At 39.0% G+C, this 16,912-nt stretch overlaps 1 protein-coding gene across 5 annotated transcripts in view; it reads right to left on the reverse strand.

The window, feature by feature from the left end:
- Positions 1–4,591: 4,591 nt before the first annotated feature.
- The window catches only part of pou2f2b (POU class 2 homeobox 2b), a 66,511-nt gene continuing 54,190 nt past the window's right edge, over positions 4,592–16,912 (reverse strand). For 4 of the 5 annotated variants that reach the window (XM_028008334.1, XM_028008349.1, XM_028008319.1 and 1 more), the window contains one exon: positions 4,592–14,775. In XM_028008334.1, the coding sequence (XP_027864135.1) occupies positions 14,447–14,775 (329 nt within the window). In that variant the 3' untranslated portion in view covers positions 4,592–14,446. The remainder of the gene's footprint in view (positions 14,776–16,912) is intronic. The other variant, XM_028008341.1, reaches the window with a different exon arrangement.

Below are 16,912 nucleotides of genomic sequence, written 5' to 3' on the forward strand. Positions count from 1 at the left end.
TCAGCAATTTTGACCATAAAATTGTTGAAACTACCAATTAGAAAAGCAACTTATTAAAAATAAATTGCCTCACGTGACTCCTCTGGTTCCCCTGATTGCACGTATACTATACCGTATATTTATTTCCACTTTTCTTTTCAGATTTTACAACAAGATGGTAGCATTGTTGCCTTGCACCAAAAAGGTCCTGGTTTAAAATCCCAGGCTGGGGTCGTTCTACCTGGAGACTGCATAGGGACTGCATGTTTGTCCTATGCATGTGAGGATTCTCACTGGGTACTCCGGCTTCCTCCAATAGTTCAAAAACATTTTATCTCTCTAAATTGTACAAATATGAGTGTGTGTAAGGTTGCATTTCTGCATTATCCTGGGATGGACTTGTACCCTCTGCAACCTTGCAAGAATAAGCGAGTATAGAGAATAGATGGATAATTAAATAAACGTCTTCTTTTCTTTGTAAAACTTTGGCAGCAGGTTGGATTTAAAACAGAAAAATGCAACAATAGCTGACACACAAAACACAGTCACCTACACAAAATGTGAGCACATTGCTGCTCAGAGAAGGAAACCAGATCTGTTAGTGGCACTTCACTGCTGGCACCATCTCTCACTGGCACCAAAAACACAACACACACATTATCATGGCTCTCCTGCATCAGACATTACCCTAAATTTAATCAACACCACAAGAATCCCACAAAACTCTTCAAACAGTTGTGAGAAAGATCGATCTCTGATAGTCCGAAATGTCCCTAGTCTGTTGAGCTACAGCTCACGTTTGTCCTCAAAGTGCTGAACACCCTCACCGTCCCGTTGGCAGCGTTCCTGGTTAAACCGACAGCTGGCGTTCAGTCTCTGCTACCGCTGACACACTGAGGCCCTTATTCGTGGCCAGGTCCACTTTTACTGGGACACTTCCAATCCTGGAGAAATTATTACGGCGTTAACTGACTCCTCACCTAACAAGATATGCTGTTCTCCAGTTACATGTCTCAGGGCCACGGAGAGACGAATGCATCTTTATTTAATCATGAAACACAGTCATCGGTGGAACTGTTGATAAAAGTTGTGATGTTTTTAGTCAGACAAAAAAATAGCAATTTTTATTCTTCCTTCTTGTTTTTCATCATTTATTTTCTTACACGATTTGACATGTAAGAAACTCTAACTTAGGCCACTCCTTCACCACACATTCACTTAATCAGCCATCTTTTTCTCCTTTTCTGGTCAAGACTTTTTGATGGGAGGCGCCAAGTCTGAACCATTACCTTCCTGATAATTTATATCCTGTTTCATCCATCATTGATAATCCTTCATCCCTGATTCTTCACCTCTTAATTTTAATCCCTCATCCAGAGTTGGGTAGTAACTAGTTACTTTTGTTTGTAGATTTTTGGAAAAACTTTCCTTTTAGGAGTATTTTCACTATGTAGTGCTTTTTGCTATTACTAGAGTAATTTTTTATGAAGTATTGCTAATCTAGTTTGAGTTTCTGGATATTCTGCCTACTGTTAGTAACTTCACTGAATGAAGAACAAGCTTCTTTTAACCAAAAATTCATTTTCCTAAGTTTTATACAGAAAGAAATTGATTTTGAAAATGTGTTCTTTTGCCTGATTTATTTATTTATTAAATGTGTTATTTATATTAACTATTTTCATTTTGGTTTTTAAATTACAAAAAATTCCTTGTAATTTTATGTTGTGATCCATCTGATAATATAATGTCTAAAAATTAAATGATTGATGCTTTGATCAGTCACTTTGTACTTGAGTAACTTTTTTACTAAATACTTTTCTTACTCTTGAGTAATTTCTTGGATGGCTAGTTTTCACTTACCTGAGTAAAACAATGTAGTAGTGCTTCTATTGTTTTATTATTATTATTATTATTATTATTATTATTAGTTCTCTTGTCCAGTTATTTTGAAGATTAATAATTCTTTTTGATGGTCTGTAATGTTTGTTCTGTGTGCACTAATTGGTGAAAAAAAGGAATAAAAGATTTTCAGACTGAAACAAAACAAAGTCCTGCTCTTACTTGAGTAAAATGTGAGTTCTCCACCCATCTCTTCCCTCATCCCTCCTTTTTGTTCCAACGATTGTACATAACAGTGAAGATCTTGATTCAATCTGACAACTTGAGTAGTTTAAATATCTAACTCATGCAAAAAAACAACTATGTTCCTCTTTAGTTTTTGATCGTTGTATGTTACATCATGGCACAAAACTGAATTAAATGAAGGAAACATTCAGCACTTACTGATACTGATGAGCAACAACAAACAGAAAATGTTTTAACTTTCTAGAAATAAATATGATGTTCAGATTCCTCCAAGATGTCGACATTTTGAGAGAGAACAAGCATTACTAAACGATGCGACAAACACAGCAACGCAGATCTTATCCGAGTCACCCTGGTGATGGGATCACATGCTCTCCGCTGCCGTCCATGACTCAACTCGGAGGTGGGTGTCTGAAAGCTGTCACACTTACACACTCCAGCATCCTACCTAATCATCCACCTACTGTGCCACCCAGCAGGGGGGAGCAGGAGACAGACTGAAGGAGAGGCAGTTAACGAGAGAGGGAGAGAGCGATGAGCTGGAGGAAGAGGAGGAGGAGGAAGGAGAAAACATGGAAAGAGACAGCAAAAACAGTTAAACCATGAAACAAACACATGCGCTTCTGCTGGAGGAAAGTGAACAAAATTATAGGGATGCACTTTGTCAATTAGCAGATGTCACCCGTTACTCAGCAGAGAGGATTTCACTAGAGGATGAAGATGAACCGACTCCTTAACTCCTCCAACACCTACAAGAGCCCAAGGTGAGAACTTGTTTTAACGGAGTGGAGACACAGGATGAGACGCTGCAGCCCTCGGTTTCAACATCAACCCACCTCACACACAGTTTTTATTTCCTCTTTTTTATTAGTTTCAGCCAAGACAATAAGCTGTTTGAGCCAGAGTGTTTTATTACTGTATTGCAGTTCAGAACGGCTTCGCCTCACCGGTTATCAGCTCAGTGAAGGAAGGATGCTGCCAACTTTGCTAAATTCCTCAGAAAACAAACTGCATGAAACTCCTCACTTTACGTCCTGGCAAACTTTTTCACTGCAATTACTGCTGGAGAAATAAAAACAATCAGCCTTCAGATATGGTGTACAAGCATGGGTTTGACTTTAAATGCAGAGTTTACTGTAATAAAAACAATGTAGATGACATTAAAATGGAATATTTTCTACTGTAAGGGTGAAATAGTTACACCAGCAAAGTATCAGATTTTTACATATTTGTTAATTGACATCCAGCAAGAAAGTCAATGTTTTCAGTACGTAAAAACATGCACCACATCTATTCTAGGACTGAAGTTTTGCTGGAGAATTTGAAAAAATTAAATCCTATTCATGCATCGCCACAAAAAGAAGGGAAATTTGAGTTATTTGTGTTTTGGCAGTATATCTTATACCAAGATTGTTAAACTTACTTTTATTTTAAGCAACATAAAAATCATACAGTATATGTTATTAAAGGGTCGACTGTGGCCCGATACAATGAAAAACTGATTTGATTCCTAACATATTTTTAAGCATCGTAGTCAGAATATTAGTGCTTTTTATGTAGGAAAAATGCTACTAACTATCTGTTAGTTCTGGCTAAAGTGGAATAATAGGCTGGAAATGTGCAGGAGAGCAAAACGTCTGGAGATGAAATGTCAAAAAATGAGGACATTGGCAAATTAAAGCATTCTTGTATTCATGTGCAGGGTTGGCTACCATCTAGGGAGTGGATCGCTTGGCCTAAAAATACATCCAGGAATAAAAGAAAATGTGTCAAAAGATCATCCAGGAGCAACTCCACCCAGTGAGATGGGACCAATTAGGTGATGAGCAATCATTTTTACAGCATAATTTCCCATGTCAAAAGAAGTGATTACTACAGTCATAATAAAAAAAACATCAGGACACCTTATGACAATCTGTGTTTTTGTAACTTATTCAGTAAAAATATTAACAGCAGTGAAAGCCTCAACTACTATAAACAATCAAGAAATTAGGAGAACCTTTGCAATCTTCTGTGAAATGTAATAAAAATGTTTTGCCTTAGCAAATGAAATGATAAAAAAACAAAACTTTGTTTCATGTTCTAATAAATGAAACTATCATTTGAAAAATGTGTTTTCTATTCATATCTTGATATTAAAATGTCTTTAATGATCTGAAACATTTTAAAAGTGACACAAAGCAGCACTGATGCTCATATTACGTCAGTGAAATTATATTGTAGAGGAACGTTAAACATCTTAGATTATAAACGTTTGTGATTTGTGGTCGTTTCTATCTATCAACAGGAATCAATGTCAGATATCACCTGATAGAAACGTAGTAAACCGGGCGATAATAAGTCTAACAGCCCCCTCTTCTGGTTAGAAAGAGGCATATCAAATATACGGTGGCGTGTGTTTCCTGTTTCATCGATGAGGTTTCTCCAAACCAAGTGAAACCTGTGGTTCAAGATAAAAACATATCAACATTCAAGAGCTCAACACACAAAAAAGGCAAGAGGCGAAGGGGAAAAGGGAGATCATCTGTACAGTTTTTGTCTCCTGTTTTATTTGGATGAATGAAACACTTTCAGTTACAAAAATGACTTAAAATGAACAACACTGTACAATGAACAAGCAGTTATTTTTCTTTCTTTTTTGGGGGTTTTCAAGATAAATACACTAAAAGTCTAAGTTGCTACCACGGGATCGGAAACGGGGAGGATAGGAAAAAAAGTGCAGATGGGAGACAAATCACAGAATGGAAAGAGACAAAAGGATTGGCAACGTTAACACAGCCGTACCTGCAAACACACGCACACACATGCCCACACACACAAATCCCACGCGCACCCCCACACACGCACGCACACACACACACATAAAATAAGGAAACACTCTGTTGTGACAGAGGTGGAGAGATTAAAGCTACATCTTTTGGGAAGTTGGCAAACAGTACAGATCATGAGCCGGGATGCATTATTGTAACAAGAACAAGGGCTCTTTTTGTCCTTTAACAGCCGAAAACCCCCCCGCCTATTAATCAACCGTGTACACACACACACCCCCACACATACACGCACACACCCCCCCCCACACACACACGCATACAGGTACGGTTACAGTTGTAACAGCCTCCTCGCTGTCTGTAAACATGAACCAACTTCCAGAGAAAAATCCCAAACTTCCCCATCAGGATGGTTTTACAGCTCTCAGACAAACGCAGAGGGGGTTAAAACTCAGACAGACAGACAGACGTCAGGGTCAAACATTGGGAATGAATGAGCGTGGAGAATAAGGGGGGAGTAAAGCGGTACTCTGGCAGCACGAGCAGAAAAAGACACAAACTTAGGAAGGATCTGAACAGCTACAAAGATACCAAGAGAAACTTCTTTTTCATCATCATCACCGTTGTCATCATCTTACTCATGAGAAGTTTAAGGTTACTTTTTTTCCCCCAATGACAAATACTTAAAAATATACATTTCATCATCATCAATATCTTAATGATCATTATTATTATTATTATTATTATTATTATTATTATTATTATTATTTCCCTTTGGATAGCTGAGGTTAATGCTTCAAATTCTGGCTCACTAGGTGACGAAATAGGGCAGACAGGGAAAGGTGAGGGACGGAGGGCTCGAGTTTAAAAAGAGGATCAAGTTAGAGCTCTTTGGTTTTATTCTTTAACATCTGACTTTGCTTTGCTGTGTTGCTGCAGAACCTTTGGACTAAAGCTGTATTGTAGAAAAGAGAAAGAGAGAAGAGTAGAGAAGAGATGAAGTAGAGGAAGAGTGCGTACGTGTGGATGAGAGTGGGTGGAGGAAGATGTGGCAGCTTTGTTGAGGGTTCCTTTTGCTCAGCTTGCGCTGCCTCTCCTTCTAAATAAAGGAAATATTGCTCATGACTTTGGGAAACTGCTTCTCTTCACGTGAATCCAAGGAATAGCTGTAGTTTTAATAGGAGGTTGCACAAAAACAGAGAGCCATGCAGGCTTGTGGTTGGTAAACTTAGCTTAGCACAAAGACTGGAAACAGATGGAGGAGTTGGCTTTCCTCTGCCTAAACAAAGTGGAAATTATGAATCACTGCTGATTCAGACCGTTTTGCTAACCTCCAGCATGTGCCATCACTGATTGTACAGATTGCATACCTTTTTCTTCTTCTTCTTCTCCTCGTCATCATAGTTTAAATGCACTTTCTCACTCTATGTTTGTCACGCTGATTCATTTTCAACTTCACCGTTTTTCTGGTTCACTTGCAACTTTCGGTTCAGGACAGAAAAGCTCGTATTGCATTTTTGCTGTTTCTGTGGCTTTTGCTGTCTATTAGTGAGACTTTAACAGGCTGATGACACATAAAGCCTCAAGCAGCAGTGGCTTCAGTTTCCAGTGAGGGGAGCTCAGCCACCGCTGCTTCAAATGAATACCACGCCTTGTTAAATCGTTATCATCTTCAGTCATCAACATGAAATTCCAAAGAACTGCTTAGGTGCAATATTAGGGAGAGTATTGTATTTCAAGAGCAATGCAAACAATACATTTTTCCAGCTAAATTCAAAATTTTCCACAGAATGTAGCCATCCAGATGCAGTTTAAATTAATTGCAAACAAAACTGCAACAATACTTTGTTTTACTGATTTTTCTTTTTTCTAATAGTTCCTACAAGACGTTACATGGATAATCAAGAACTAATGAAAGGGAAATGATTCATCTTCAATTAGGGAACCATCCAAATAGTTTTACAGGAACTGTGCACAATCTGCATGTGAAATAATCCAGACCCCAGTGGTATTGTATTATAAAAGTGTGTGCTTGCATCATTTAGGAGGATTTTAGTTCAGTTGAATAGGTTTGTTTTAACAGTAATAAATCCTGGGATTTAGCCAACTTCCTAGCTTGGGGGAACTAAGGACTAAGCGAGGATCTTTTGCTGGGTTTCCATTCACAGAAACTGGAATTTCCAAGTTCCTTGATGGAGAGCTGGAAGGGAAGTCCTCTTAATGTTGTAATCCTGACTTGTAAAGTTGAAGATTTCTTAATCAACTCAAAAGCCAGCATTGATTTTCTGAACCAGCTGAACAGAGATCCTTTTTATTTTTACCCCTGGCACTACTTTACTGCTACAGATGTAACACTTTATTCCTATATAAACAATTTTTAGACATGTTACTTGACACTACATTACACCCCTAAAACGTGGTTCAACACACGTTATGGATTTAAAATCAGTGTGTTGAAGAGATGGTCTATGAAAACAGGTGAACTATTATATTCATTAAATTTTTTGCTCAAAAATGGTTCTTAGATAATCAGATTTTAATCTGCTCACTTCTGTCTCCTTTCAGAATGAGCGGTTTCCTGTCACTTTACATACAAATAAGCTGCTGCTGGCCACGCCCCCAACTTAACGCTTTCACTCACACATGAAAATGGCTGCAAACAGGTGCACAATTACACAACTGTACGTATTTGAAAAGCAGAACTGGAGCCTCCTGCACAACCAATGAGAATGCAACAATTGGTTCCTAAATGGTAAGTTAAGAATAAAACACTTGTCTTTTCCAGTAGCCATTGTACAGCGCATTCAGCAGTAAAACCAGCTGACCAACATGGTGGAGTTCCAGTGGAGTTGCTAGGTAACAGGCTGGACTACCTTAACAACTCATTTTTCAGACATAAGAAAATTAACTTATTGCCAAGAAATGTCCGGGTGTGTTTTAAGTGCATTGGCTGTTTTCAGAACCAGTAGAGACCCAAATGGAAGTTAATTTGAATTTTGCATTGCTGTAAGTGCGTTAATTCCAGTCTTTGTGCTAAGATGACAAAAAAGAACCCTCTAAAGATCCTTGCTCTGAAATTGTTAAAGAGTATAATTTATGTACTTCAGACAATCCTGCTGCCATTGTTTTGTAACAGAGCTTTTCAGCAAACACTCTGCCAGTATCAAGATTTTAGGGAGTGTGCACATAGTGCTGGATCCATGGTGGGGCATAGACTTTGGTATCATTCGCTTAGTGGGGTATCCCCACCACAGTCCTGCACTGTGCACCAAGTCCATCAAACCCTGAGTTGCACAGCAGAGTCGCTCTTTCTCCTTTCCTCCAAAGGGGGAAAACACGGAGAATCCAGATGTTCAGATAATGTGCTCACCTCTCCCTCCAGCTTCCACTTCCTCAACACACACATACACATAACTGTCTGTACATGTCACCTAGTTACTTCAGTCAGCTGCTCCCTGGCATTAAACTGAACAACAAGCCCCCTCGTCGGGCGTTAGGGACCAGAGAGGGGACAGCTTTGGTGATAAAGCCGCTACGAGGCGGACCCAGATCCGGAGCTGATCTAAGATCCAAGTCAAAGAGCAGCATCAAGCCCACAGTCCAGGTTTGACAGGGAGGAAGCAGTGAGGCTCAAATGTGAGGAGAGGGTTGAGTTTCCAGGGAGGGTGGATCAGCGTGCAGCTATGTGGAGACTGAAGAGGGACCAGATCTCACAGAGCAAACACACCGTCCTGCACCTGGACCCATTCCAGGACCCTGATCCGCACCTGAACCCCGCTTTTTAAAGCATTCATCTATTTGGTTTATCATCAAAGAATATGAGGTATATGATGAACTATCTCTCTTTTACATCTGACAGTGGATGAAGAAATCATTTTAAAGCAATCGTACAGGAAAGTGAAAACAAAACAAGATACAGAAGCAAAACGAAACAGAGACAAAACAAGAAGTTAGTTAGAGGGTAATGTAGGACTCTACCTCCTTCTGTTGTCTCTGTCGGGAAAAAAACACTTCAGCTTTTTGCCACCGTTGATACTCCTCTTCTGTGTTTTTGGCGTAACAGTAAAGCTCTTGGTTTGATGTGGAGAGTATTAAAAGAAAGAAGCAGCTCTGTGCCACAACGACCTCACGATAAGACTCACAGTCAAATCGCTTTCCTGTTTACTCATCAGAGTTTGAACTTCAAGGAGATTGAAGGGAAAATGTAAGTCAAGGAAATCAAAAATGTTAACTTCTTCTGTGTCAAAACAATCATGAGGTGTTTTGCGCACAGTGCTGCCACTTTAAATTCACAGGGCCTGCAACATTAATGGAAACACCTGGTAGAGATGTGCAGAAGGCTTAAAATAAATTCATAATTTATTGCAAGAAGAAAGTTCGTTGTGGTGAAAATACCATATGGTAACTAGTGGTAAAATGGTTGATACTCATGTTGTTAATTCATTTCGCAACCACCTTTTGCCAACAGTGTGTAGGTCTGGGGATTGAGCTGTACTTCATTTTTCATCTAGTGAATCATGTTTTCATTATTTTGCTCAGTTTTTGAAACATTAATCAGCTGAATGATCTTTTGATGACCCATACTCATTTTTCTGGATAATTGCATCAGGTTTTTATATAAAATATTCTGGTAGTTCAAAAATTTGAGGAGCTTAACTAGCTATTTTTGTGGCTATTTAAGATCAACACATCGGCCTTATTAAAATAGCATGATCTCCTGAGAGTCTTATTTTGAGATCTGTCAAGAAAAATGATCTTGGTGTCACAAAAATATATACCCAAGACAAACAGGAAGTTGTGAATTATTAATTAGAAAATTATACTTTGATCCACAACTTAAATTAAATTGATGCAATTAATATAAAGGAATAATTAGATGCCCTAATAAGTGTGCCATCAATAATATTAAAAACAATAATCACTTATCATTGGATTTTCTAAAGATTTTCAGTGTAGGATTATGTTATTGCAATAAAATATTAATTTATTTAAAGGCTTGTTACACATCTTTACTGATGTTGAGCTGTATGTAGAGTCTCTACAGGGCTTTTAAAATACATTTCTGGTATAATTTGGTGTAAAGAAGTAAAATAAAGGCCTTTCACAGGGGGCATAAAATAAGAAAATCCATTACAAACCCATCACATGATCAGAAAAGCACCTCTAGAAATAAATTAACGAATAAACAGACAAGCCAATAAATCAACCCTGAATAAATAGTACAATCAAAAGTCTAAATCATGATTGAAAAAAGAGAAATAACAATAAAAAAAAATCCAAAGAGAGATAGTTAAAATTTTTGGTCTAAAATCAAGTTATCAATGTTTTAAGGATCTTTTTTCTCAAAGTCTTTTTTTTTTTTAAAGTTTTTTTCTTTTCAGTACATCAGCGATAAGTAAGCAGTAGAACATAGATCTTTTTTTCTACAAAATCTATAGAAGCACTAACAGATACATTCCGTCTAAGAGTCAATGTGGAGAGAAGGCCTCACCTTTAAGGTGCAAACCCTCCCTTCCACATCTAAAGCTTGGTTCGTGAAACGATTCTCGTGTGTCGACTGTTTCGCCCGGCGAGGATCAAACCAAATATTCTTTGGATAGAGTCCAACTCCCCACGCGTCAAATAAACCGAGACCTACGCTGCGAGTACAGCTCTGCATCTTAAAGTGTAGCTCAGATTGCCGTCTTTGGGTTAAAAAATTACAAGACATCACTCCTGACCCAACCCACGTCTTCATTTTTAAGCCTCCAACGAACACTTGCATGCAGAAAACGCTCACCTCAGACAAACTGACCCGTTTTCTTTGTCCTCGTGCACAATTTGGTTTGCTTCAGTATTTGGTTTGACAAGTTCAAGGTTTGCTGCTCAATTTGGCTTTTGTGTTGTCTATTTGCCCCCCCGCCAGGACAGGCTAATAAAAATCTGGAAGCTAAATTTTCACAGTATTTTTTTGTTTTTATCGTCAACCACCTGATAAAAATCTCTAGCACGACTACAAAAAAAATAAGGAGCTCTTGTAGTAAGTAAGTAAGCGAGTACGTTATTCCAAATAAGTAATAAGCACTAAAATACAGTACATGAAACGGCATCAAGAGACACAGCAGAGGGGACAAAGGAATCAGAATCAAAACTAAAAACATTTGAAATAAAAACAAATTTCAGTTCAGTGAGGTCATTTGCGTTTAGCTCCATCCAGGACCAGAGAGCCGAGCTGGAGAGAGGGAGGCAGAGGAAGGGAGGAATGGACCCATTCTTTGTTTTTCTTGTCTTTCTGCCTGTCTGTTCATCCCTCCATCAGTGCTACACAGTTTCAGAGCGGGCCGCAGTTCTGCAGGCCTAAAGCTAACAGACGGACAGGCGGATATCTGCTGGTCCTCCTCCCCTCCTCCCTCCAGCCACATTTGGTTTGGGTTATTTTTGGTTTGCTTCAGTCATTCCTTGGGTAGTGAGAGTTCGCCGTTTTGGTTTGGTTTGGGTTTGTTTTTGGTATCCTCTTTAGAAAAAAGTGTGACTACCCTTTGTTGTGTGTTGTGTGTGTGTGTGTCTGTGTGTGGGGTGTTCAGAGTAAAAGATCAGCCCCTAAATAAAGCTTTCAGGTGGAGGAGATTCTCCAGTGGGGCCTTTCAGTGGCAGCATCCTGTTCTCAGCCCCGTCCCTCAGAAATGCACCCCTCCCCACAGGAGCCTCTTTATTGTGTTTACGTCTCGGCTAAGGCTCGAGAAGAACATAATGCTTTGGTATCTATTTGAGGATTAATGGAAGAGTGGGGTGGAAAATGACATGTGAAATGTGACTGATGAAGCGATGATGGAAGCAGACATATACATCGAGACGTACAGATGTCAGGCGGTCTGTGCTGATAGACGACGCAGGGACGAGAGCAAGCTGTGACTAAACTTGGCTTTATTGACTTATTTAGCCTTCAGTCTCAGTGGTTATTCCTTCAAATCTTCCATCACAGCCCCTATTTCATACTTTCAACATCATTTTCAGCGTGCAAAGTTTCCTGGGCATGTTCATTTAGACACGGACTGCCCTGATAACGAGCTCAACAAGTATCAGTGCTTCTCTCAGTAAATATATTTCTAAAGTGGCAGCTGAGATGAAATCCAGATCAGATGTTGGTAAAAACACAAAAGAAAAAAATAAGCAGCCCCAAAGAAATCAAAACAAATTAGTCCATAATAAAGTTATCTGTAGTAAAGTGGAATCTGGTCTCTATTAAGTAAGCTTTTTATAAGTTAAATAAATATTGGTTAGTCCACTAAAGGTGACCTGTTGTGCTTCCTTCAACAGTTGAGAATACGTCTATGTTTCTATACAAAACATGTCTGTTTCATTTTTTGCACAAACTTATTCTTAGATAATGAGATTTTTCTATCTATTTTGAGCTAGTTTCAGAATGAGCTGTTTTTAGTCATCTTGTCACTTTAAATCCAATTAGGTTGCTGCTGGCCACACACTTTAACTCAATGTTTACACGTGAAAATGGCTGCAAACAGATGCGTAATTATGCACCTGTACATCTTTGAGAAGCAGTAGTAGAGCCTCCTGCACATTCAACAACAATGCAGAAAGTAGGTTCTGAATAGTTAGTCTACAACAAAACACTTGTCTTTTCCAGCAGCCATTGTACAGCACATACAGTGGTAAACTTGCTTGGGTTGCCAGGTAATGGGAATGGTGTTGCTAGGTAACAGTCTGTTTTCCAAAAACATTAACTTATTGCCAAAAAATAGCTGGCTGTTTATTTTAAAGCTGTTTTTAGAAGCAGTTGAGACCCAAATGGAAGCATAAAAATGTGCAATAAGTGAATTTTACATAATAGGTCTTCTTTAAAAGCTTACAAAGAGCATGACAATTATCTACTAAGAGCTTTCCGAAAACCTTATTGTTGCAAATCAAAGGAATGCCGTTGGTTGCTGACATGTTTCTAAGGTTCTGAATATTCCAGAGAGCACTGATTGGGCTAAAATTAAGAGTTGAGTAGAACATCATTTCACCATAAACCAGTGGAGTGAGGAGGAGACCAGGTGTTCCTCCTAGTACGTATGATAACTGAGTTTAGTGGATAGTCAGAAAAGTTTCTCAGGAGAAAATTAGAGCCTCCAACGGCTTTAGAAAGAGTTGGACTCAGCCTATATTAGGACACAATACAACAAGATTTATTTCATGTGATAAGCTGCCATTACCAAAAAAATACTTTTGTGGCTCAGTATTTAATACATTTGATCAATTCTTTTACATATAAATTCATTTATGGACTAACTTATTAGGATTTCTTTTTTTTTTTTACTGAGAAAGAAACAACATTCAACACTTTCATCTTAAAGAGTGAGGGTCGAGCGATCTAAATAAGCGCTTCAAAATGTCAACCTGTTCATAATGAATGAATTCACACTGTAAGTTACAACAAAGTGAGCCATCTCGATCTGCGAGCTGGCGGCACTTGGCGAGGACTGGATCACTTTCGCCCTGCTGCAGGGAGAGTCGCGTTACAAACAAAATACATGGCAACGATGATGACACAGACGAAGATGATGGCAATGATAATGATGAGAGCTAAAACTACAGTAGCACACAACAATAAATAGGAGCTGAAATGTGTAACAGCACTAATAAATAGTAAAAGAAAAACTAATGTTAAACTGTACTTAGAAAATAACGTGCTAAAAAGTTGGACTTTAGAAAAACGAATGCAATTTTATGCTCTTCTAGCAGACGCTCACACACATGATGCAAAAAAGTAACACTATTTTACAAAATTATATTAAAAAAAAAATCCGTGAGAGACACATGAAGTGAGAGACAGAATGAGTCAGTGACCGGATGAGCTGGTTCTTCATGTTTCATATGCTTGTGTGTTTGCTTGTTGCAGTAGCAGTAGAGTCCTGGTCCTGGATAGCTTCAGTATTTACACGTCCTTTGAATAAAGCTTTTCTCTCCGTATTTTTGGTATTTGTGATTTTGGTTTGGTTGTTGTTTTTTTTTTGTTTTGTTTTGTTTTTTTTTTTTGTCTCATTGTGTCTCCTCCACCTCCTCAGGTAAAATTTTTGGTTTAAATGTATCCTCCTCGCATCGCCTCTTCTTCTTTCAGACCCGCAGCTTTTTGGAAAATGACATTTTTTTAAAAAAAAGGATAGTTCTCCTCTTTGTTTCTTTGTCCGTGCTGCCATTCCTTCTTGTCATATAGTCAAAGTTATCTTTTTGTCATTTTTGGTTTATGCACTCGGACGTGCCGTCTCTTCCACCTCTTTGTTGCAGAGTCATTGGTTTGTTTTCCTTCAGAGAAACGTGCCACGTCGCACGTTTTAGAGAAAAATGTCCATTGCTGTCTCCGTTTCATCCGACTGGATACATAAAGATTTTTGGTTTCAATCTTTCTCCTCCTTTTCCCTTCTCTTACTTCTTTCCCTCCTTCTCTCCTCTTTCATTCTGTGTATTTTTGGCATCGAAAGACTTGGAGAGAAAGACGGAGAGAGACGCCGGGAAAAAACAAAACGAGAACAAAAACGGAAGAAGAGCACAAGAGAGAGAAAGAGATAGCTTTGGTGTGAAAGGCGAGGTTCTTCTTTAATCCTTTCTGCTCCTCTCTGATTGACCCCCAGCTGTGGTCACTCAATCTTGGGCCCCCCCAGGGAGGATGGGCTGTGTGCCATTTCGCTGGAGGAGCAGGAGGAGGCAGGACTGGAGCAGGGGGAGGGGGAGCAGGGCGTGGGGCTGATGCTGCTGGCCGAGGGGAAGTTTGAGGGCTGGGAGACTTTGGCTATGGCGGCGCTGACCAGACCAACGCCGGGGTTCTGACCCATGTGAAGGAGGGTCGGGTGGTTGAGGAAGAGGGAGGAGGGAAGCCCGCCTCCTTGACCCCCAGACGACCCAAGCATCACCTTACTGCCGCCCTCAAGAGTGGAAAGAGGCAGCTGACCACCACTGGCTGCTAGGGCTGGGGACAGAAAAGGAGATGCTATAATTAAAAACAATAACTTTCATCATTTTATTTTATTTATTATCGTCATTTCAACATGGTTGTCATTTGAGCCTGTAGTTTACACACTGAAAAAACAAACAAAAAAAATGGTGATCCACCTTAAATATATGAATATATTTTAATTTATTTTAAAATATATATAAAAATATATTTTAAAATAAATTTCAACATATTTGAAAAGAAATATGGGTGTATATTTTCTTAAATTATGCAAAACATTTAAATAGATTTTCTTGTTTTGGAGTTGTACTGCTAAAGGCAGATTCTTTCTTTAGTATAAAAATATCTAAGCTGTTACTTTTATTGCAATGATCAACACAGTCCTCCACATTCAGACTCATTAAAAGCAGTTGATAAGGAGCAGATGCCGCACTTTTGCTTGCTGTTTCATATTAATTACTTGATTCTTGTTCGTAATTTTTCTCATGGTGGGTGGAAGATAAAAATCAGAGAAAGTGATTCATCGACATATTTTAGCATATGACCCCAAGATGAGTCACTGATTTTCCATGTAATAAAATCTTAAATGATGTCAAAAGAAAAGTCAAGTCTTAGATAATATAGATAATGCACAGCGCTCTGTAGGTCGTAAATCGTGTGTCACACAGCATATGATAAATAACGTCAAAACGGTGACAACATCCTAATGCATAAAAGTTTGAATTAAAGAACATCAAATGAACATTATGTGGAAATACTGAAGCAACATCTAAGGGCATCAGTCAGGATGCTAAAGTTTGGGAGCAAATGGGTCGAAACAAACCATCAAATTTGTTACAATGCAGCTTAATGACACCAAAATCAATGTTTAGGACTGGCCATTACAAAACCCTGATCTGAGTCAGATAGGAAATCTACAGAAGAGACGGCCTGCGAACCTGACTCAGTTGCACCTGTTCTGTCAGGAGGAATGAGCGAAACTTTCAGCAAGCTACTGTGAGAAACTTGAGCAAGGAAACCCAAGATATTTCACCCAAGTCATAGAGTTTAAAGGAAATTCTGTCAACTGCCCAGATGTGCAAACCTCTGAATTTTAACAAATAAAAACAAACACATGCATGTTTACTCGTTTATTATTCTGCCAGTAAGCAAATTGAAATTAGGATTCTCCATAATCAGACTAAGTTAAGTCTGACATTAAATCCGACTTAATATCAGACAACGAGAATAAAAAGGTAATACGTGTAATAAAATGCTAAACTAAATATATCGTTTCAAGATTCAAGCTCCAACTAAAGTCCACAAAAACTTCAAAATTTTGGTGGCTGGATGATTATTTTTGAAAGTTTATTGACATTAAATCAAATACACTCGTGTTCATAAGATTCCTACACAGAAAATGAGCTTCTCAAACAGATGGTTTTCTGACTCAAAGAGCAAAATACTGACGTTCAAATGATTAAAAAAAAATAGAAAAAACAGACGAAAAGGGTAAAGATGAGCAAAACAGGACCTGACAAACAAAAACACGATCCCACACATTAGCGTAAGCACAGTGACACACAAGCACACACATGCTGGGATGGATTAATGGCAGTAGATGGCGACGTCTGATGAAAAATAAGTTATTTATTTCCTAAGGAGCGCGCTCTCTGCCTCAGCTGTTTCACACTGTTGATGAGCAAACACACTCGGCTGCCTATTCATCCGTGTCTCCAGTCTGTAGTCAACCAGAGCGCCTTGTGTGTAACAGTTACACACCCACTGTGTGTAACTGTATTAGTCATCATCGCCCTTCTGTTTTTGATGAGCCCCCTCCCCCCTTCATCAGTCTCTCTCTCTCTCACCCCGTGGAGGTGATTAAAACCGATCGGTGTCCAACTGACGCTGGCTCTTCAGAGGTGGGGGTCACTGCTTGTTTTAAGGCTTTTCTTGCGCTGTTCTCAAGTGTAGGAAGGTGAATAACGACGCGTGTCATGTTCTGGGTGTGCATGTGAGTTTCAGTGTTCACATCTGTGTGGGAGTGAGTGAGACTGTAACTGCTTAAGAGGAGGAAAATCTACTAACATGAGTTTATTTACAGTGCCTTGTCAAGCTGTTCATACCCCTCAAACATTTCCGCATCTTGTCACATGACGACCACAGCCAGATA

The sequence above is a fragment of the Xiphophorus couchianus genome, chromosome 3, assembly GCF_001444195.1.
Source record: "Xiphophorus couchianus chromosome 3, X_couchianus-1.0, whole genome shotgun sequence".
Classification (NCBI taxonomy): domain Eukaryota; kingdom Metazoa; phylum Chordata; class Actinopteri; order Cyprinodontiformes; family Poeciliidae; genus Xiphophorus; species Xiphophorus couchianus.